This window comes from Musca domestica, unplaced genomic scaffold, assembly GCF_030504385.1.
Source record: "Musca domestica strain aabys unplaced genomic scaffold, Musca_domestica.polishedcontigs.V.1.1 73, whole genome shotgun sequence".
Classification (NCBI taxonomy): Eukaryota; Metazoa; Arthropoda; class Insecta; order Diptera; family Muscidae; genus Musca; species Musca domestica.
The window spans coordinates 2,296,274-2,320,528 of record NW_026712390.1 but is presented as its reverse complement, the minus strand read 5'-3'; the positions used below and the strand labels follow the sequence as shown (position 1 = coordinate 2,320,528).

The 24,255-nt window shown below is 34.0% G+C and overlaps 2 protein-coding genes across 3 annotated transcripts in view; one reads left to right on the top strand and one right to left on the bottom strand.

Annotated features, from left to right (window-relative positions):
- LOC131806354 (venom dipeptidyl peptidase 4-like) overlaps positions 1–24,255 on the bottom strand; it is a 372,031-nt gene that overhangs the window by 262,671 nt on the left and 85,105 nt on the right. The gene's annotated exons all lie outside the window — the stretch shown is intronic.
- Positions 10,533–11,351, top strand: LOC101895357 (dynein axonemal assembly factor 6). The gene is made up of 2 exons (XM_005178891.3): positions 10,533–10,722; positions 10,784–11,351. The coding sequence occupies exons 1-2, from the start codon at positions 10,599–10,601 to the stop codon at positions 11,290–11,292; spliced, it is 633 nt and encodes a 210-aa protein (XP_005178948.2). The 5' UTR covers positions 10,533–10,598; the 3' UTR covers positions 11,293–11,351.

Below are 24,255 nucleotides of genomic sequence, written 5' to 3'. Positions count from 1 at the left end.
GGAGACTTAGGATTTCTGTTGAAAAATCTGTGGAGACTTTAGATTGCTATTGAAGATTTAGAGGAGACCTCAAAAATTCAGAGAAGACTTAAAAAAATCATTAGAGACTTCATTTTTTGGTTCCCCGACAGTTAGTGGAGACTTGAAAATTTTAGTGGAGACTTAGGATTTCTGTTGAAAATTGTGTGGAGACTTTAGATTGCTATTGAAGATTTAGAGAAGTCCTCAAAAAATTCAGAGGAGACTTAAAAAAATCATTAGAGACTTAATTTTTTTGTTCCCGGACAGTTACGGGAGACTTGAAAATATTAGTGGAGACTTAGGATTTTTGTTGAAAAATCTGTGGAGACTTTAGATTGCTATTGAAGATTTAGAGAAGCTCTCAAAAATTCAGAGGAGACTTAAAAAAATCATTAGAGACTTTATTTTTCTCTCGGACAGTTAGTGGAGACTTGAACATTTTAGTGGAGACTTAGGATTTCTGTTGAAAAATCTGTGGAGACTTTAGATTGCTATTGAAGATTTAGAGAAGCCCTCAAAAATTCAGAGGAGACATAAAAAAATCATTAGAGACTTCATTTTTTTTTTTTTTTTGGACAGTTAGTGGAGACTTGAAAATTTTTGAGGAGGCCTAAGATTTCTGTTGAAAAATCTGTGGAGAATTTAGATTGCTATTGGAGATTTAGAGGTCTCCTAAAAATTCAGAGAAGACTTAAAAAAATCATTAGAGACTTCATTTTTTTTTTTTTTTTTTTTTTTTTTTTTTTTTTTTGGACAGTTAGTGGAGACTTGAAAATTTTAGTGGAGACTTAGGATTTCTGTTGAAAAATCTGTAGAGACTTTAGATTGCTATTGAAGATTTAGAGAAGCCCTCAAAAAATTCAGAGGAGACCTTTTTTTTCTCGGACAGTTATTGGAGACTTGAACATTCTGGTGGAGACTTAGGATTTCTGTTGAAAAATGTTTAGAAGAGGCTTTAGCTTCCATAGAAAATTCTCCATAGTATTCTCCACGCAATGTCATAAAAAAATCGTAGAAAATTATTTTGAGACTTAAATTTTCTCTAGAATTTTAGTGAAGGCCTCAGCTTTCAATTAAAAATTTAGCAGAGATTAATTTATCTATATAAAATTTAATGGATACCACAAATCATATCCATGAGGATGAATAGTTCCTCGAAATAATAATAAAGCTTTTAAACAGTAAATGCCGTTACTTTTTCCCGCTCGCATGATTAAGCGATTCGGCTATTTGCCAACTAATTTCCAGGGCTATTAACTTTTTGTCAAACAACTACCGCCACCAGTCAGTCCATTTGTTTGTTTCAACATTTATTGCTCCGTAGTTTTATGTCCGAGAATAATTAATCTTCCAAAGTTTGGATGGCGGGCTGGCTGGCGGGCTGACTGGTCGACGATGGCGCATGATTGCGGAGGTGGCGACTGTGGGACGGGGATGCGTTGCGCACCATCCAGTGATGAAGTGTTAAGTGGTCATAAAAATGGAATAATTTATTTAACAACTAAAGCGGAGTACTGCTGATGAGCAGCAGTTGCAAAGAGGTGATGAGAATGGAGAAGCCTAAAAGTATGCCACGATTTTTGGGAATTGTAAAGTCTTAAGCCAAACTAAAATTGGATGGACAATTGGTAGAGATAAAACATTCGAATTTTTGGCTTAAAGTCTTTAAAGGACATCATATCCTCAGGCCCATAAATGAATCCAATGATGAGTCCTTTTTTTCAAGAGATTCCAATTAAAGGATATTTGTGGCTTTGCCAACACAAGACCCTTCCATCCACATTGCTGGAGTAGGTGTTCTCGGCTGACGATTAGCAAAAGGTTTGTCATGAGGAAAGTGTTTCTCTGGATGGAGATTTTTTTTTTGCCTGGCCAACAGATGTTAATCCTTTTCGGCCAGTTACCATGAGAACCCAGTGACAAAGCTCCACCGAGTACCACTGGTCATAATTGAATTTTATGTAAAGCACACTCTAATCTGTGTTTCCCACTCATTCCTTGGGCCAACACATATTCCCATTGTCAATACAGAAAAATCGGCCAACAACTCCAACTAACTAAAGGACTTATGGACAAATGAATCCTTGTAAATAGAGTTGTTGAGTTCTGTCCTGTCCTGTTCTGTTTGTCGCCAAAGCATGGCGTACACTTCCAGCAGTCTGGTGGACAAAAAACACTTATCTTTGCCGTTAAAAAACGAGAAGAAGAAGCAACAACAATAATCATCAACATGGGCAGGACCAGCCAAGCCTTTTAATCTAACAAAAGGATATTAGAAGGACAATGATACTTATTCCAAAACAAGGAGTTCTCAAATAATACAATGCCCGAAAAACACCATGAATTCAAACACCGAAACATGAGTGGGGGATTAGAAAAAAACAACAGGAAAAGATAAGGGGGTGGTAACAGAAGGTTGCAATTAGACCAGCGAAATCTTCCCCAGCTAATTTTCACTGGAAATTTTGACATTCAACAAATTTTTCTATGGAAAAATCTTGGTGTCCAGCAAAAAAATCTTAGTCGCCACCAAATTTTCTATAGAAAAACGGTGGTCTCCACCAGATTTTCTATAGAAAAAATGGGTGGTCTCCACCAGATTTTCTATAGATATAATGGTGGTCACCACCAGATTTTCTATAGAAAAAATGGTGGTCACCTCCAGATTTTCTATAGAAAAAAAGGTGGTCTCCACCAGATTTTCTATAGAAAAAAAGGTGGTCTCCACCAGATTTTCTATAGAAAAAAAGGTGGTCTCCACCAGATTTTCTATAGAAAAAAAGGTGGTCTCCACCAGATTTTCTATAGAAAAAAAAAGGTGGTCTCCACCAGATTTTCTATAGAAAAAAAGGCGGTCTCCACCAGATTTTCTATAGAAAACCGGTGGTCTCCACCAGATTTTCTATAGAAAAAATGGTGGTCTCCACCAGATTTTCTATAGAAAAAACGGTGGTCTCCACCAGATTTTCTATATAGAAAAACGGTGGTCTCCACCAGATTGGTGGGTAGAATAACGGTGGTCTCCACCAGATTGGTGGGTAGAAAAACGGTGGTCTCCACCAGAGTTTCTATCGAAAACCGGTGGTCTCCACCAGATTTTCTATAGAAAAAAAGGTGGTCTCCACCAGATTTTCTATAGAAAAAAAGGTGGTCTCCACCAGATTTTCTATAGAAAAAAAGGTGGTCTCCACCAGATTTTCTATAGAAAAAAAGGTGGTCTCCACCAGATTTTCTATAGAAAAAAAGGTGGTCTCCACCAGATTTTCTATAGAAAAAAAGGTGGTCTCCACCAGATTTTCTATAGAAAAAAAGGTGGTCTCCACCAGATTTTCTATAGAAAAAAAAGGTGGTCTCCACCAGATTTTCTATAGAAAAAAAGGCGGTCTCCACCAGATTTTCTATAGAAAACCGGTGGTCTCCACCAGATTTTCTATAGAAAAAATGGTGGTCTCCACCAGATTTTCTATAGAAAAAACGGTGGTCTCCACCAGATTTTCTATATAGAAAAACGGTGGTCTCCACCAGATTGGTGGGTAGAATAACGGTGGTCTCCACCAGATTGGTGGGTAGAAAAACGGTGGTCTCCACCAGAGTTTCTATCGAAAACCGGTGGTCTCCACCAGATTTTCTATCGAAAACCGGTGGTCTCCACCAGATTTTCTATATAGAAAAACGGTGGTCTCCACCAGATTTTCTATATAGAAAAACGGTGGTCTCCACCAGATATTCTATATAGAAAAACGGTGGTCTCCACCAGATATTCTATATAGAAAAACGGTGGTCTCCACCAGATTTTCTATATAGAAAAACGGTAGTATCCACCAGATTTTCTATATAGAAAAACGGTGGTCTCCACCAGATTTTCTATATAGAAAAACGGTGGTCTTCACCAGATTTTCTATAGAAAAAACGGTGGTCTCCACCAGATTTTCTATAGAAAAAACGGTGGTCTCCACCAGATTTTCTATAGAAAAAACGGTGGTCTCCACCAGATTTTCTATAGAAAACCCATGGCCTCCACCAGATTTTCTATAGAAAACCGATGGTCTCCACCAGATTTTCTATAGAAAACCGATGGTCTCCACCAGATGTTCTATAGAAAACCGGTGGTCTCCACCAGATGTTCTATAGAAAACCGGTGGTCTTCACCAGATGTTCTATAGAAAACCGGTGGTCTCCACCAGATGTTCTATAGAAAACCGGTGGTCTCCACCAGATGTTCTATAGAAAATAGGGTGGTCTCCACCAGATGTTCTATAGAAAATAGGGTGGTCTCCACCAGATGTTCTATAGAAAATAGGGTGGTCTCCACCAGATTTTCTATATAGAAAAACGGTGGTCTCCACCAGATTTTCTATATAGAAAAACGGTGGTCTCCACCAGATTTTCTATATAGAAAAACGGTGGTCTCCACCAGATTTTCTATATAAAACCGGTGGTCTCCACCAGATTGTCTGTAGAAAACCGGTGGTCTCCACCAGATTTTCTATAGCGGTGGTGTCCACCAGATTTTCTATAGAAAACCAGTGGTCTCCACCAAGTTTTCGATAGGAAAACTTGGTCTCCACGAAATTTTCTATTCGAAAACTTGGTCTCCACGAAATTTTCTATTCGAAAACTTTGTCTCCACCAAATTTTCTATTCGAAAACTTGGTCTCTACCAAATTTTCTATTCGAAAACTTGGTCTCTACCAAATTTTCTATTCGAAAACTTGGTCTCTACCAAATTTTCTATTCGAAAACTTGGTCTCAACAAAATTATTTGTAAGAAAACTTGGTCTCCACCAAATATTCAATTCGAAATCTTTGTTTCTACAAAATTTTCAATGGATAACTGTGGTCTCCACCAAGTTTTCTGTGGAATTCTCTGGTCTCCACAACGTTTTCGATGGAAAACTGTAGTCTCCACTATATTTTCTATGGCAAAACCTTGGTCTCCACTATATTTGAAAAAATCTCCACTATGCAAAAAAGTCTCCACTACTCTAAGTTCTACACTAATTCTTCTGTTGAAAATTGTTTTTTCTCATATCAACAAATTTATCCATTTACTTTTTAGCTCCTCCTGATGGTCCCCTCCTTTCCATCTCTTCCTCCACCATTCCTCACCATCCACCCTCATGAATACTATCACACCTAGTGTTTCTAAGAGTTTCAATGCGATTAAAACGAGTTTCCTTGATTACTGAAAAAAAAAAAAACAAAAAACCTTGTTAATGGAAGAATTAAAGGAGCTCCAATGCGGAAGGATCCTTGGAGTCTGAGGATATGTAAATGAAATCGTGCGTGTAGTTCTTCGAGCAGAAACCACAACATCCTTTTAGGCTCCAAAAAGGACTTGGTGTGATTTTTTGTGTGACATAATTGAAGTGCAAACTTTGTGCCCAAATGTAGCTGTGTGTGTGTGTGTGAGGGCGTGGGTATATGTGTATGCATCACACACACGCACACACACTCACACACACCAAATGTGGTGCTAAAAGCCAAATTGCCAAAACAACCGTTACATGCTTAAGTACTTGTTTTCATGAATTTGCAAATCTCCGGCAATTTGTTTGTGTTTAATTATCATCTTTAAGACTTGTTCTATTTGTCATTCTTAACGCTCGCTCTCATTACGAGTGATATACTTGTAGCTAAATTGTTGTTATTGCTGTTGCTACTGTTGTTATTATGTGTCTTATGGATTACCCCATCCACAGCACCGCATCGCACCGCACCACTCAAACTCGTATGCGTAACACTGCCATAGTTTCCATTCAACTACTAACACTGCTTGGAATGTTTTTGTCTTTCTCTCCCTCCCTCTCTCCAGCAAAGGTCAGGGTTAAGTTGTTGTTAAACACTCGAATGCGTCTTAAGTATCTCTCCATGACTCGGCATGGGTTTTCAGTTTTCAATGTTAGGCGATTATTTTAATAGAAGACATTTAAGCGGATACTTAAAATGGAAATTAGTCTCTTGAGGTTGAGGGTGGTGGGGGGTACGAATGGTTGGAGAAAGTTGTGGCACGGGCCATGGGGCGGAGGGTTAGGGATAAACACCACATTATGAGTCAATATAAGTAAAATATAAGGCTAAGGAACATACAATAATCTTTCTATTGGAAACTCCATGGAGACCTGGAAAACTTCCGTGAGACCTCATTTTTATGTAGATAAGTTAGTGGAGATCTAAGATTTAATATAGCAAACTGAATGGAGACCATATTTTTCTGTGGAAAAGTGTAGTGGAGACCAAGTTTTTTTAATAAAAAAACTACGTGGAGACTCATTTAGTTTTGTATGAAACTTGGTGGAGACTTAGATTTCTATAGAAAACTCAGTGGAGACTTAGTATTTCTATAGTAAACTTTGTGGAGACTTAGTATTTCTATAGTAAACTTTTGTGGAGACTAAGTGTTTTTATAGAAAACTTGGTGGAGACTTAGTTTTTCTATAGAAATCTTAGTGGAGACTTAGTTTTTCTAAAGAGAACTTGGTGGAGACTTAGTTTTTCTATAGAAGACTTAGTGGAGACTAATTGTTTCTATAGAAAACTTAGTGGAGACTAAGTATTTATACAGAAAACTTGGTGGAGACTTAGTTTTTCTATAGAAAACTTTGTGGAGACTTAGTTTTTCTATAGAAAACTTTGTGGAGACTTAGATTTTCTATAGAAAACTTAGTGGAGACTAAGTATTTCCACAGAAAACTTAGTGGAGACTAAGTATTTCCACAGAAAACTTAGTGGAGACTAAGTATTTCTATAGAAAACTTAGTGGAGACTAAGTATTTCTATAGAAAACTTAGTGGAGACTAAGTATTTCTATAGAAAACTTAGTGAAGACTATGTATTTCTACAAAGAACTTAGTGGAGACAAAGTATTCCTATAGCAAACTTAGTGGAGATTATGTATTTTTATAGAAAACGTAGTGAAGACAAGGTTTTCCTATAGAAAACTTAGTGGAGACTAACTATTTCTATAGAAAACTTAGTGGAGATAAAATGTATTTCTATAGAAAAGTTAGTGGAGACTATAGAATTTTTTATTTCTATAGAATATTTAGGAAAGACTTAGTATTTCTATAGAAAACTTAGTGGAGACTAAGTATTTCTATAGAAAACTTAGTGGAGACTAAGTATTTCTATAGAAAACTTTGTGGAGACTAAGTATTTCTATAGAAAACTTAGTGGAGACTAAGTTTTTCTATAGAAAACTTAGTGGAGACTAAGTATTTCTATAGAAAACTTAGTGGAAACTAAGTATTTCTATTGAAAACTTAGTGGGGACTAAGTATTTCTATTGAAAACTTTGTGGAGACTAAGTATTTCTATAGAAATCTTGGTGAAGACTAAGTATTTCTATAGAAATCTTGGTGAAGACTAAGTATTGCTATAGAATACATCGTGGAGACTAAGTATTTCTGTAAAAAAAAAAATTGAGGACACTTAGTGGTGACTAAGTTTTCCAAGTTGCAGACCCTTGTTTTAAATTTAAATTTTGTGTAGACTAAGGGAAATAATGACTTTTGTCCTTGAGTTGTTGCCTCATTTGCTTAAAATCCTACCGCTTTGCAGTCAATATTTCAAATCATCCAACCCTTAAGTAGGATGCCCTACCTCCTCTCTCGAAGCGAATACGATAAGAATTAAATAAATATTAAAAAATAAATGTTATTGCTCGTCCAGTCTTAAGGACCCTTGTCTCGAGTATCAACGACTACCACTAGGACTACAACAAGGACAAGGATTCAATTGTGGTCTGCCATGAGCAGTTATCCTTTGTAATGGCATCTCCCATGCGGTGTTATTGGAAGCCTCTTCCCTTGTTTTGTTTCCCCCCCTCCAGTGTTGAGACTTCTCAAATATTTGTTGTTTTCTTTTCTTTTTCCTTTGCATTGCTCCATTGTCGGTGTCCGATTCATGTGAAATTGTTGTTGGTTTTCTTTTTTTCCAGTTATCCTTGGTTAGACAATTTTATTGTGGATTTTATTGACCATTCGTGTATTGCACGATATGGCTGGCTTAGTAACATTTACTTACTTATTTCCCAAAGACACAACAGACAACAACACACGTCAGAATGTGTCGTGTTGTCCTGCAACTTGGAAACCTGCACATTCTGTTGTGGCAACTGCAACATTGTTTCTAATATTTGCTCACACTTTACGAATTGTATTTTCTCAAATTTGTTTCCAAAAAAATATATATTTTCTAGATGGAGAAAAACTGACCACCCCACCCAACACCCTGCCACTAAACCAACACCAACATGTGATTGCTACAGAGGAATTTGTTGAAATTTGTTTTGTTGGAGATTGTCTGTGGGTTTTCTGTTTTTTTTTTTTTCTCTCTCCACAGAAAATGGAAAACCGCATGTTTCTGGGAAAATCAGCAAAAAGAACACAAAAAACAAAAACAACCACATCGGTTGTGTCTTATTCAAGACACGTCCTGTTTCACAACACTTCAAAATCGTTGTAGAACACAAAATTATTTGAAATACAGCCACAGAGAAGTGTAAAGCTGAAAATAGCTTTAAAATATAAATGTCGGAAATTGTACAAAAAAACAATAACAAGTCGAAACATATCTCTACACATGGACGATACATGACATCAAAGGGGGGGTAGGGGTCAAGCAGATAACCATCATGTCCATGGACATAAAGTGTAATAGGATTACATTAAAGTTTAAAGGTTCACAGAAGCAATGAGCATTTAAAACAAATATTATTACATTGAAGAGAGAGAGAGAGAGCGAGAGAGAGAGGGAAGGGAGAGGGGAAAAGAGAATCAAAAGGGCGTAGGATATTTACTGAATAATGAACATGACGATCCAATTGAATAATCATCCATTTCTATTTCAATGGGGAAAATATTGTCTGGGAAAAAAAATGTAAGTCTCCACTAAGTTTACGTTGACAAAATAAAGTCTCCACATTGCAAATTTTATCCGAATTTATCAAGTTTCCTATAGAGAAAACGTAGTATCCACCAAGTTTTCGATAGAAAACCTTAGTCTTCACTATAGAAAACCTAGTCTCCAACAAGTTTTCGATAGAAACACTTAGTCTCCACTAATTTTTCTTTAGAAAAACGTAGTCTCCACTAAGTTTTCTATAGAAATACTTAGTCTCCACTAAGTTTTCTATAGAAATACTTAGTCTCCACTAAGTTTTCTATAGAAAAACGTAGTCTCCACTAAGTTTTCTATAGAAAAAACGTAGTCTCCACTAAGTTTTCTATAGAAAAACGTAGTCTCCACCAAGTTTTCTATAGAAATACTTAGTCTGCACTAAGTTTTCCGTAGAAATACTAAGTATCCACTAAGTTTTCTATAGAAAAACTTAGCCTCCACGAAGTTTTCTATAGAAAAACTTAGTCTCCACTAAGTTTTCTATAGAAAAACTTAGTCTCCACTAAGTTTTCTATAGAAAAACTTAGTCTCCACTAAGTTTTCTATTGAAATACTTAATCTCCACTAAGTTTTCTATAGAATAACTTAGTCTCCACTAAGTTTTTTTGAAATACTTAGTCTCCACTAAGTTTTCTATAGAAACACTTAGTCTCCACTAAGTTTTCTATAGAAACACTAAGTCTCCACAACGTTTACTATAGAAAAACTTAGTCTCCACTAAGTTTTCTATAGAAACACCTAGTCTCCAATAAGTTTTCTATAGAAATTCTTAGTCTCCACTAAGTTTTCTATAAAAATACTTAGTCTCCACTAAGTTTTCTATAGAAATACTTAGTCTCCACTAAGTTTTCTATAGAAAAACATAGTCTCCACTAAGTTTTCTATAGAAAAACTTAGTCTCCACTAAGTTTTCTATAGAAAAACTTAGTCTCCACTAAGTTTTCTATAGAAAAACTTAGTCTCCACTAAGTTTTCTATAGAAAAACTTAGTCTCCACTAAGTTTTCTATAGAAAAACTTAGTCTCCACTAAGTTTTCTATAGAAAAACTTAGTATTCACTAAGTTCCGTACAGAAATACTTAGTCTCCACTAAGTTCTGTACAGAAATACATAGTCTCCACTAAGTTTTCTATAGAAAAATTTAGTCTCCACTAAGTTTTCTATAGAAAAACTTAGTCTCCACTAACGAATATATAGTTTCCACAAAGTTTTGTATAGGAATACTTAATCTGTACTAAGTTTCTGTAGAAATACTTGGTCTCCACTAAGTTTTCTGTAGAAATACTTGAACTCCACTTAGTTTTCTATAGAAATACTTAGTCTCCACTAAGTTTTCTATCCAAGTATTCAATTTCTTTTCTTGGATCAGCAAAACGTTTTATTTGAAAAAAAGTGCAAACTTTTCCAGATGTTCTTTTTAACATCCCCTACTAAGGGCTCGGATAAATCTTTGAAATAAAAAATGTTTTCAAAACCCAAACATTTTTGTGTTGGTCTTTGAAATTTAGTTTTTGAAAATCCTAGCTAATTTGGTCTCATCTCCATGACAGTGTTATGCTAAATCAACAGTCGTTGTCATGGTAACCCTGAAAAATAAACATCAAATATATTTTGAAACAGTTTTGAGTCAAAACATTCAAACGAAACTAAGCAGAGCAAATAAATATTTGGAAAGAATGTCCTTATTTGAAAACATAGAACATTTGAAATTGCTAAGGAATCTCTTGAACCCCGAGGATTCTAAGGATGATGCATCCGATTTGGAGGAGGAAGGGGAACCATTGATAAAGCAGAATTTGAGTAAGTCCTCAAATAGAAAAATAAATTGAAAATTTCTAAAATTAGCCACACCCCATTTTAGATCCTGGAAACTTGGGTCCTCCACATGCCAAGGCAGCTGGAGAGCAAACAAAAACTTTCAACTCTCCCTATGCTCCTTTGGAGGAGGATGACAAATTAAAGTCCAATTCCAAACAACCCTCCACCGTAGACGAATGGCATGAGCAACAGGAAAGGGAAGATGTTGATATCCTGGAGTCACGTAAATGTCCCGAATACACAATGACCTATCGTCAGGCTGTGGGAACGGAGGACATCTATCTTGCAATGGGCAATCGAACCAATGCCTCGGCAAGCTGTGAAGATTTGGTTGTGGAAATTCTCCTACCCGGCGACTCAACACCTGCCGATAAAATGCAGCTATCAATAACCACCACCGAAGTGGATTTGGCAACGCCAATTTATCGCCTAAAGTTGCCCCTGAGCCAGCCGGTGAATGTGGATCGCTGCCGGGCCAAATACGACAAGGATATGGAAAAACTTACGCTGACCCTGAGATTACAACGAGAATTGGATTTCGTAAACTTTTGAAGTGGCAATAAATGTTTGGATGTTTTTTTTCTATTGGTCCTTTTAAATAAAAAAAAAAAAAACAAAAAATGAGAATCCTTTGCTAAAACACTAGTCCTTTAGGTTTTTGCATATCCTTTTGGTATCCTTCGAATGACCAGCTAGCCAGTCAGCCAACCAACCACAATAATTTGACATAGTTTTCGTTTGAAGGGTTTATTAAAAAAATGCAAATGAAAAAAGTTCATCAAAGTTGTGGAGAGTTCACACCTGGTTATATGTTTGGCAGGAGGTGGGTGGAAGTTGATTAACACAGACACCTACATACACACACAATTTTAGCCATCGTGGATGGTCAGGAGACAAATGTAATAAATGGAAATTTATGCGCTCATTGATGGTGTTTGGCTGCACTGAAACGGTGGATTTCTAATTAAGTTTGTGCCATGCAATATCCGCCACAGTAATGGAGACTTTTAGGAGACAAACGTGTACTGTACAAAACGAAATGGAGAGCAGTGAATATAAAGTTATTTCAAAGAAGCTATTTTCATAGAAAATTTAGTGGAGACTATGTATTTCCATAGAAAACTTAGTGGAGACTATGTATTTCCATAGAAAACTTAGTGAAGACTACGTTTTCCATAGAAAAATTAGTGGAGACTAAGTTTTTTTTAGAGAAAAGTTAGGGGAGACTAAGTATTTCTAAAGAAAACTTAGGGGAGACTAAGTATTTCTATAGAAAACTTAGTGGAGACTAAGTATTTCTATAGAAAACTTAGTGGAGACTATATATTTCTATATAAAACGTACTGGAGACTAAGTATTTCTATTGAAAACTTAATGGAGACTAAGTATTTCTATAGAAAACTTAGTGGAGACTAAGTATTTCCATAGAAAACTTAGTGGAGACTAAGTATTTCCATAGAAAACTTAGTGGAGAAAAATATTTCTATAGAAAACTTTGTGGAGACTAAGTATTTCTACAGAAAACTTATTGGAGACTAAGTATTTCTATAGAAAACTTAGTGGAGACTAAGTATTTCTATAGAAAACTTAGTGGAGACTAAGTATTTCTATAGAAAACTAAGTATTTCTATAGAAAATTAAGTGGAGACTAAGTATTTCAATAGAAAACTTAGTGGAGACTAAGTGTTTCTGTAGAAAACTTAGTGGAGACTAAGTATTTCTATTGAAAACTTAGTGGAGACTAAGTATTTCTATAGAAAACTTAGTGGAGACTAAGTATTTCTATAGAAAACTTAGTGGAGACTAAGTATTTCTATAGAAAACTAAGTATTTCTATAGAAAACTTAGTGGAGACTAAGTATTTCTATAGAAAACTTAGTGGAGACTAAGTATTTCTATAGAAAACTTAGTGGAAACTAAGTATTTCTATAGAAAACTTAGTGGAGACTAAGTTTTGGAGTGGACTTGGTGGAGACTAAGTATTTCTATAAAAACTTCGTGGAGACTAAAAAAACTTAGTTGAGACTAAGTGTTTCTATAGAACACCTAGTGGAGACTAAGTGTTTCTATAGAAAACTTAGTGGAGACTAAGTGTTTCTATAGAAAACTTAGTGGAGACTAAGTATTTCTGTCGCAACATTAACGAAAACTATGTATTTCTACAGAAAGTTTAGTGGAGACTAAGAATTTCTATAGGACACTTTGTGGAGCCTAAGTGTTTCAATAGTAAATTTAGTGTAGACTTAATATTCCTCTAGAAAACTTAGTTTAGACTAAATATTCGTATAGAAAACTTAGTGAAGACCAAGTATTTCTATAGAAAACATAGTGTAGACTTAGTTTTTCTATAGAAAACTTAGTGAAGACTTAGTTTTTCTATATAAAACTCAATGATACTAAGTATTTCCATAGAAAACTTAGTGGAGACTAAGTATTTCCATAGAAAACTTATTGGAAACTAAGTATTTCCATAGAAAACTTAGTGGAGACTAAGTATTTCCATAGAAAACTTAGTGGAGACCAAGTATTTCCATAGAAAACTAAGTGGAGACTAAGTATTTCAATAGAAAACTAAGTGGAACCTAAGTTTTTCTTTAAAAACTTTGTGGAGACTAAGTATTTTTCTAGAAAACTAGTAGAGACTAAGTATTTGAATAGAAAACTTAGTGGAGACTAAGTATTTGAATAGAAAACTTAAGTATTTTTATAGAAAACTTAGTGGAGACTAAGTGTTTCTCTAGAAAACTTTGTGGAGACTAAGTTTTTCTATAGAAAACTTAGTGGAGACTAAGTTTTTCTATAGAAAACTTAGTGGAGACTAAGTTTTTCTATAGAAAACTTAGTGGAGACTAAGTTTTTCTATAGAAAACTTAGTGGAGACTAAGTTTTTCTATAGAAAACTTAGTGGAGACTAAGTTTTTCTATAGAAAACTTAGTGGAGACTAAGAATTTGTATACAAAACTTAGTGGAGACTAAGTATTTCCATGGAAAACTTTGTGGAGACTAAGTTTTTCTATAGAAAACTTAGTGGAGACTAATTATTTCTATAGAAAACTTTGTGGAGACTAAGTATTTCTATAGAAAACTTTGTGGAGACTAAGTTTTTCTAAAGAAAACTTAGTGGAGACTAAGTTTTTCTATAGAAAACCTAGTGGAGACTAAGTATTTCTATAGAAAACTTAGTGGAGACTAAGTATTTAGATAGAAAACTAAGTGGAGACTAAGTATTTCTATAGAAAACTTAGTGGAGACTAAGTATTTCTACAGAAAACTAAGTGGAGACTAAGTTTTAATATAAAAAACTTTGTGGAGACTAATTATTTCTATAGAAAACTTTGTGGAGACTAAGTATTTCTAGGGAAAACTTTGTGGAGACTAAGTATTTCTATAGAAAACTTTGTGGAGACTAAGTATTTCTATAGAAAACTTAGTGGAGACTAAGTATTTCCATAGAAAACTTAGTGGAGACTAAGTATTTCCATAGAAAACTTAGTGGAGAAAAAATATTTCTATAGAAAACTTTGTGGAGACAAAGTATTTCTATAGGAAACTTAGTGGAGACTAAGTATTTCTATAAGAAACTTAGTGGTGACTATGTTTTTCTATAGAAATCTTAGTGGAGACTATGATTTTTTATAGAAAACTTAGTGGAGACTAAGAATTTCTTTAGAAAACTTAGTGGAGACTAAGAATTTCTTTAGAAAACTTATTGGAGACTAAGAATTTTTATAGAAAACTTAGTGGAGACTGAGTATTTCTATAGAAAACTTAGTGGAGACTAAGTATTTCTATAGAAAACTTAGTGGAGACAAAGTGGTTCCATAGAAAACTGAGTGGAGACTAAGTACTTCTGTAGAAAACTTTGTGGAGACTAAGTATTTCTATAGAAAACTTAGTGGAGACTAAGTATTTCTATAAAAACTTTGTGGAGACTAAGTATTTCTATAGAAAACTTAGTGGAGACTTAGTGGAGACTAAGTGTTTGTGTAGAAAACTTAGTGGAAATTAAATGTTTCTATAGAAAACTTAGTGAAGACTAAGTATTTCTAAATAAAACTTTGAGGAGACTAAGTATTTCTATAGAAAACTTTAGTGGAGACTAAGTAATCCTAGATAAAACTAAGTGTAGACTAAATATTTCTATAGAAAACTCAGTGGATACTAAAATTTCCATAGAAAACTCAGTGGAGACAAAGTACTTCCATAGAAAAATTTATGGAGATTAAGTATTTCCATAGAAAACTTAGTGGAGACTAAATATTTCCATAGAAAACTTTGTGGAGACTAAGTATTTCTATAGAAAACTTTGTGGAGACTAAGTATTTCTATAGAAAACTTAGTGGAGACTAAGTATTTCTATAGAAAACTTAGTGGAGACTAAGTATTTCTATAGAAAACTTAGTGGAGACTTAGTATTTCTATAGAAAACTTAGTGGAGACTAAGTATTTCAATAGAAAACTAAGTGGAACCTAAGTTTTTCTTTAAAAACTTTGTGGAGACTAAGTATTTTTCTAGAAAACTAGTAGAGACTAAGTATTTGAATAGAAAACTTAGTGGAGACTAAGTATTTGAATAGAAAACTTAAGTATTTTTATAGAAAACTTAGTGGAGACTAAGTGTTTCTCTAGAAAACTTTGTGGAGACTAAGTTTTTCTATAGAAAACTTAGTGGAGACTAAGTTTTTCTTTAGAAAACTTAGTGGAGACTAAGTTTTTCTATAGAAAACTTAGTGGAGACTAAGTTTTTCTATAGAAAACTTAGTGGAGACTAAGAATTTGTATACAAAACTTAGTGGAGACTAAGTATTTCCATGGAAAACTTTGTGGAGACTAAGTTTTTCTATAGAAAACTTAGTGGAGACTAAGTATTTCTATAGAAAACTTTGTGGGGACTAAGTATTTCTATAGAAAACTTTGTGGAGACTAAGTTTTTCTAAAGAAAACTTATTGGAGACTAAGTTTTTCTATAGAAAACCTAGTGGAGACTAAGTATTTCTATAGAAAACTTAGTGGAGACTAAGTATTTAGATAGAAAACTAAGTGGAGACTAAGTATTTCTATAGAAAACATAGTGTAGACTAAGTATTTCTACAGAAAACTAAGTGGAGACTAAGTTTTAATATAAAAAAACTTTGTGGAGACTAATTATTTCTATAGAAAACTTTGTGGAGACTAAGTATTTCTAGGGAAAACTTTGTGGAGACTAAGTATTTCTATAAAAACTTTGTGGAGACTAAGTATTTCTATAGAAAACTTAGTGGAGACTAAGTATTTCCATAGAAAACTTAGTGGAGAAAAAATATTTCTATAGAAAACTTTGTGGAGACAAAGTATTTCTATAGGAAACTTAGTGGAGACTAAGTATTTCTATAAGAAACTTAGTGGTGACTATGTTTTTCTATAGAAATCTTAGTGGAGACTATGATTTTTTATAGAAAACTTAGTGGAGACTAAGAATTTATTTAGAAAACTTAGTGGAGACTAAGAATTTCTTTAGAAAACTTATTGGAGACTAAGAATTTTTATAGAAAACTTAGTGGAGACTGAGTATTTCTATAGAAAACTTAGTGGAGACTGAGTATTTCTATAGAAAACTTAGTGGAGACTAAGTATTTCTATAGAAAACTTAGTGGAGACAAAGTGGTTCCATAGAAAACTGAGTGGAGACTAAGTACTTCTGTAGAAAACTTTGTGGAGACTAAGTATTTCTATAGAAAACTTAGTGGAGACTAAGTATTTCTATAAAAACTTTGTGGAGACTAAGTATTTCTATAGAAAACTTAGTGGAGACTTAGTGGAGACTAAGTGTTTGTGTAGAAAACATAGTGGAAATTAAATGTTTCTATAGAAAACTTAGTGAAGACTAAGTATTTCTAAATAAAACTTTGAGGAGACTAAGTATTTCTATAGAAAACTTTAGTGGAGACTAAGTAATCCTAGATAAAACTAAGTGTAGACTAAATATTTCTATAGAAAACTCAGTGGATACTAAAAATTTCCATAGAAAACTCAGTGGAGACAAAGTACTTCCATAGAAAAATTTATGGAGACTAAGTATTTCCATAGAAAACTTAGTGGAGACTAAATATTTCCATAGAAAACTTTGTGGAGACTAAGTATTTCTATAGAAAACTTTGTGGAGACTAAGTATTTCTATAGAAAACTTAGTGGAGACTAAGTATTTCTATAGAAAACTTAGTGGAGACTAAGTATTTCTATAGAAAACTTAGTGGAGACTAAGTATTTCTATAGAAAACTTAGTGGAGACTTAGTATTTCTATAGAAAACTTAGTGGAGACTAAGTATTTCTATAGAAAACTTAGTGGAGACTAAGTATTTCTATGGAAAACTTGGTGGAGACTAAGTATTTCTATAGAAAACTTAGTGGAGACTTTTTATTTTCTTAGAAAACTTAGTGGAGACTATTTATTTTCTTTGAAAACTTAGTGGAGACTAAGTATTTCTATAGAAAACTTAGTGGAGACTAAGTTTTTCTATAGAAAACTTAGTGGGGACTACGTTTTTCTATAGAAAACTTAGTGGAGACTATTTATTTTCTTAGAAAACTTAGTGGAGACTATATATTTTCTTTGAAAACTTAGTGGAGACTAAGTATTTCTATAGAAAACTTAGTGGAGACTAAGTATTTCTATAGAAAACTTAGTGGAGACTAAGTATTTCTATAGAAAACTTAGTGGAGACTTAGTATTTCTATAGAAAACTTAGTGGAGACTAAGTATTTCTATAGAAAACTTAGTGGAGACTAAGTATTTCTATGGAAAACTTGGTGGAGACTAAGTATTTCTATAGAAAACTTAGTGGAGACTTTTTATTTTCTTAGAAAACTTAGTGGAGACTATTTATTTTCTTTGAAAACTTAGTGGAGACTAAGTATTTCTATAGAAAACTTAGTGGAGACTAAGTTTTTCTATAGAAAACTTAGTGGGGACTACGTTTTTCTATAGAAAACTTAGTGGAGACTATTTATTTTCTTAGAAAACTTAGTGGAGACTATATATTTTCTTTGAAAACTTAGTGGAGACTAAGTATTTCTATAGAAAACTTAGAGGAGACTATGTATTTCTATAGAAAACTTAGTGGAGACTATGTATTTCTATAGAAAACTTAGTGGAGACAAAGTATTTCTATAGAAAACTTAGTGGAGACTAAGTATTTCTATAGAGAACTTAGTGGAGTCTAAGTATTTCTATAGAAAACTTAGTAGAGACTAAATATTTACATAGAAGACTTAGTGGCTTTTTATAGAAAAGTTGGCGGACACATCATCCAAAGCATCATTTTTTTCAATTGCCTTGACCTCTCGTTGACCTCTATCGCTATTAATTTTCATTTATCTCCCATTTGAATTCAATTAAATTCATCCCATCTGACTTTTCATTTCGTTTTTGGCCAATAACTTTTTCCTATTTAGTCTTCCGGCTACAAAAAACCAACAACAACAACAACAACAATTTTACTAATTACTGCAGCAAAGTTTCTTTTTGTTGAATACAATTTTTCACATTAAATACAACAACGACAACAATGATTACAACAACTAAAAACAAGTTGAAATTTTGTTGTTGATAATTTATATAAGCAATTAACACTTTTTGGCGCTTTTGAGAAAAACTTGTTGGGAAAACTGAATGAATGAGTGCCTGTAAATGAATGAGAGAGTCCTTTGGCAACAGGACAGGGCATCAAAGTGAGGCGGGGAGGACTTTTGTGCTATTTAAAATATAATGGAAACTTTGACTAATGCGAAAGAAATGATGTCAAAAATTTTGTTGAAAAGAAAGAAAAGATGTTGGATGGAAATGACAGAAATTCCCCCTCCCTTCCTCTCTCGAAGAGGCCAAGGACAATGACAAAGTGCAGTTGTTTCGAAAGTTTAAACTTTTCCCATATGACCTATTAGTTTGAAGTATCTTAAGGTCCCGGCTATTTAAAAATTCAGCAGCCTTCTTTCCGCCTCCTTGCACTTGAAAATCTTTAAGGATGTTCTCCATACCCCCACTCTCTCTCTCTCTCTCTCTCTCACCACTCCATAAAAATCAAATTAATTACATTCTCTATTTCACTGCTAATGCCATTAAAGAAGTGTCATTTGTTACGATTACATTACTTGGCGTGGCATTAGAGACCACAACTACAAGGCCATAACCCCCGTCCCCACCTCCATCTCCACCACCGACAATAACCTTTCTCCCACCAATTCCCCAGGGCCACATTGTTATGGCTTAGAAAGTAAACCGAATGACTGGTTGGCAGCCTGACTCCTTTAAATAAATGAAAGGATATCATGGCTGAATTATGGCTGTAGGGACATTGGAGTAGTTTAAATGTAGTTAGGAGTTAAACTAGAAGAGATACTTCAGTAGATGAAGGAGTTTTGAATGAATGCCATGTGACCTTGACAGGAGTAATTTATTTTCAATTTCATTCTGCCGAAGAATTGTAAGGGGTTTTAAAAAGGGGCTCGCAAGACTAAAAGACGTGGAGACTAAGTATTTCATAAAAAAATTAGTGGAGACTAAGCGGAGGCGATGTATTTCAATTGAAAACTAAGTACATCTATTGAAAACTTAGTGGAGACTAAGTATTTCCGCAAAAAACTTAGTGGAGACTTAGTATTTCCATAGAAAACTTAGCGGAAACTAAGCCTCTCATTAGAAAACTTAGTGGGCACATAGTATTCCTTAGTGGAGATTAAGTATTAAGTATTGGAGACTATGTTTTCTTATTGAAAACATTGTGGAGACTAATTTTCCTACAGAAATACATAGTGGAGATGAAGTATTTCTATAGAATAATTAGTGGAGACTAAGTTTTCCTATAGAAAACTTAGTGGAGACTAAGTTTTCCTATAGAAAATTTAGTGGAGACTAAGTATTTCCATAAAAAACTTAGTGGAGACTAAGTATTTCCATAAAAAACATGGTGGAGATTAGGTTTTCCCATAGAAAATTTAGTGGAGACTAAGTTTTTCCATAGAAAATTTAGTGGAGACTAAGTATTTGCATATAAAACTTAGTGGAGACTTAGTTTTCCCATAGAAAACTTAGTGGCTACTAAGTATTTCCATAGAAAACTTAGTGGAGACTAAGAATTTCCATAGAAAACTTAGAGGAGACTAAGTTTTTCTAGAGAAAACTTAGTGGAGACTCCGTTTTCTTACAGAAAACCTAGTGGAGACTAAGTTTTCTTACAGAAAACCTAGTGGAGACTAAGTTTTCCTACAGAAAACCTAGTGGAGACTAAGTTTTCTTACAGAAAACTTAGTGGAGACTTAGTTTTCCAATAGAAAACTTAGTGAAGACTAAGTTTTTTTACAGAAAACCTAGTGGAGACTAAGTTTTCTTACAGAAAACCTAGAGGAGACAAAGTTTTTCTACAGAAAACTTAGTGGAGACTAACTTTTCCCATAGAAAACTTAGTGGAGACTAAGTAGTCTCATAGAAAACTTAGTGGAGACTAAGTTTTCTTGTAGAAAACTTAGTGGAGACTAAGTTTTCCAATAGAAAACTTAGTGAAGACTAAGTTTTTTTACAGAAAACCTAGTGGAGACTAAGTTTTCTTACAGAAAACCTAGAGGAGACAAAGTTTTTCTACAGAAAACTTAGTGGAGACTAACTTTTCCCATAGAAAACTTAGTGGAGACTAAGTAGTCTCATAGAAAACTTAGTGGAGACTAAGTTTTCTTGTAGAAAACTTAGTGGAGACTAAGTTTTCCCATAGAAAACTTAGTGGAGACTAAGTTTTCTTATAGAAAACTTAGTGGAGACTAAGTTTTCTTATAGAAAACTTAGTGGAGACAAAGTATTTCTATAGAAAACTTCGTGGAGACAAAGTATTTCCATAGAAAACCTAGTGGAGACTAAGTATTTCCATATAAAACTTAGTGGAGACTAAGAATTTCCACAAAAAACTTAGTGGAGACTAAGTATTTCCATAGAAAACTTAGTTGAGACTAAGTATTTCCATAGAAAACCTAGTGGAGACTAAGTATTTCCGTAGAAAACCTAGTGGAGACTAAGTATTTCCATAGAAAACCTAATGGAGACTAAATATTTTCATAGAAAACTTAGTGGAGACTAAGAATTTCCACAAAAAACTTAGTGGAGACTAAATATTTCCATAGAAAACTTAGTGGAGACTAAGTATTTCCATAGAAAACTTGGTGGAGACTAAGTACTTCCATAGAAAACCTAGTGGAGACTAAGTATTTCCATAGAAAACTTAGTGAAGACTAAGAATTTCCACAAAAAACTTAGTGGACACTAAGTATTTCCATAGAATACTCAGTGGAGACTAATTTTTCCCATGGAAAACTTCGTGGAGACTAAGCTTTCCGATAGAAAACTTAGTGGAGACTAAGTTTTTCTATAGAAAACTTAGTGGAGACTTAGTTTTTCTATAGAAAACGTTGTGGAGACTAGGTTTTCCTATAGAAAACTTAGTGGAGACTTAGTTTTCCTGGGGAAAACTCAGTGGAGACTTAGTTTTCCTGAGGAAAACTTAGTGGAGACTTAGTTTTCCTGTAGAAAACTTAGTGGAGACTAAGTTTTTCCATAGAAAATTTAGTGGAGACTAAGTTTTCCCATAGAAAATTTAGTGGAGACTAAGTAGTTGCATAGAAATCTTAGTGGAGACTAAGTATTTATATAGAAAACTTTGTGAAGACTAAGTATTTTCATAGAAAACTTAGTGGAGACTGAGTTTTCCCATAGAAAACTTAGTGGAGACTGAGTTTTCCCATAGAAAACTTAGAGGAGACTAAGTTATCTGTAGGATACAGAAAATTTATTGGAGACTTAGTTTTCCCATAGAAAACTTAGTGGAGACTAAATTTTCCCATAGAAAACTTAGTGGAGACTAAGTTTTCCCATAGAAAACTTAGTGGAGACCAGGTTTTCCCATAGAAAACTTAGTGGAGACTCAGTTTTCCCATAGAAAACTTAGTGGAGACCAGGTTTTCCTACAGATAACTTAGTGGAGACTAGGTTTTCCTACAGAAAACTTAGTGGAGACTTAGTTTTCCTATAGAAAACTTAGTGGAGACTTAGTTTTCCTATAGAAAACTTAGTGGAGACTTAGTTTTCCTATAGAAAACTTAGTGGAGACTTAGTTTTCCTATAGAAAACTTAGTGGAGACTAAGTTTTCCCGTAGAAAATTTAGTGGAGATTTCGTTTTCCCGTAGAGAGTGGAGACTTAGTTTTCCCGTAGAAAACTTAGTGGAGACTAAGTTTACCCATAGAAAACTTCGTGGAGACTTAGTTTTCCCGTAGAAAACTTAGTGGAGACTTAGTTTTCCTGTAGAAAACTTAGTGGAGACTTAGTTTTCCTGTAGAAAACTTAGTGGAGACTTAGTTTTCTCGTAGAAAACTTAGTGGAGACTTAGTATTTCCATAGAAAACTTAGTGGAAATAAATTTTTTTTTATCGAAGAATTGAAAAAAATTGTCACAGATTTTGAGTTGTTCACAATATTTTTGAAAGCCAATCAAGGTCGCGAGAGTGACCTTCTCTATGCCCTTTTCCTTTTGCCTCCCTCACCAATATTGTTAGTCAGTGCCCTCCTCCTTCTGTTATCTGTCTACTTTCTGCCTTTTGTCGAGTTAATGTTTATTTAATTTCTATATATAACCACAAAAGTAAAATATTACTGCCGCACTTCCGAAGTGAAAGTGAAAATTGTAATAAATTATTGGCTGTGGAAAAGTTTTGCAGAAAAATATCCTGCATTAGCCACGGTCCAGGCTGCCAGAGAAGAAGTGGCGAGGGGGCTGTTGGTTGGAGGCGTTAAACGAGATGCTAAATTTTCACTTCGAATGTGGAACAAAACTTTGTTGGTTAATAGTTTTTGTTGTTGTTGCTTTTCTTCTGGGCCATTTGCTGTTGTTGTTGTTGTTGTATTTTCTATAGAAATTTATGAAAACAACGAAAAAAAAAACAGTTTGAATTATAAATGTTTAATGGTCAATGTTGAATGAAATGATTTTTTGTTGAATAAGTACTTCAAAAGAGGACAGCAGCAGCATCAACAGCAATTCTGAGCCTTGAACAAGTCGAATGGGGAGGTTGTGTTGGTAGTGGGGGGAGGTGGATGAATTTTGATTATGAATATCCTTTTTTTAGAAATTGAAAGTTCCCCAGGCCAATGGCAAGTTGAAGAATCAAAGGTTAAAGTTAAGTGTGAATTTAAGTTAAATAGTGGAAAGAAGATGATATGGTAAGCGGGTGAAGGTTTGTGAGGAAGGACGAAAGTTAGAAAATATTCTTAAAGAAATCCTGTTGTGTGGCCCTTTAAAATATTCTCAAATCGAAAAATGATTGTAGCTTTTTTCTTCTTGAAAACATACTTTTGAGTCCTTAAACAAAAATGCAATAGAACTCCAAGTTTGAGTCTCTGATGATAAATTTTAAAAATATTCTGAATTAGAGCCTTTCGAGTCCTTGAAAAGAATTCCTTAAACATTTTTGTTGTATTTTTGTTGTCATTTGTTGTCTTTTGAAATTTTTTTTAAAAATCCACACGCATAAGCTTTGAGAGGAAGGTCGAAATTAGGATAAATATAAAACTATGTTTAAAATAAATCATTAACCCAATATTTATAAGAAAATATTCTTCGAAATATACTCCTGCATGGTCCTGTAAGCTTTTTTTGACAATATTCTCAAATAAACACATTCAGCAGCTTTAGAGTCCTTGCAAGTAATAAATATCCTTTAAAACTATTTGTCTCTGATGATAATTTAAAAAATTTGCTTTTAAAATCCATGTTCATGGCTCTGTAAATCCTTCAAAAAAATACTTGAAAAAAAAACTCATTTAGAGCCTTCCGAATCTTAGAAAATAATTGCTTAAAAAATCTTGTCACTTAAAAATCTTCTTTAAAATCCATAAAAAAATCGATAATTTACGTTTGTGACCTCCTGAGTCCCATCAAAATTTTTCTTCAAAATTCCATTTTTATACCCTACACCACAAGGTGGTCAGGGTATTATGTCTTTGTGCATTTGTTTGTAACAGGCAAAAGGAAACGAGATAGACCCTTAGTTCCTTTTGATGATCTGCATAGAATCACTTTCTGAGTTGATTTATGCATGTCAGTCCGTCTGTCCATCCGTCCGTCTGTCCATGTATTTTTGTGAACAAAATGCAGGTCGCATTTATTATCCGATTGAGATGAAATTTTCCAAACAACATTTGTTTGGCCCAAGGACGAACCCTATTGAAATTGGAGATAATCGGTAAAAAATTAGATATAGCTCCCATATATATCTTCGTCCGATTTGCCTTTTATTGTGCACCAAATGTGTAATATCAGCCCGAATAGTATGGAATTTTGCACATGCAACCAAATTAGGCCTAAAAATAAGCATGCCAAATTTGATGGAAATCGCTTCAGATATAGCTATAGCTCCCATATATATTTTGTTCATCCGATTTGTTATTTTTGTCCTCCGCAGCCGTAATATGCACTCTGTAACAACAATATTTGGGGAAA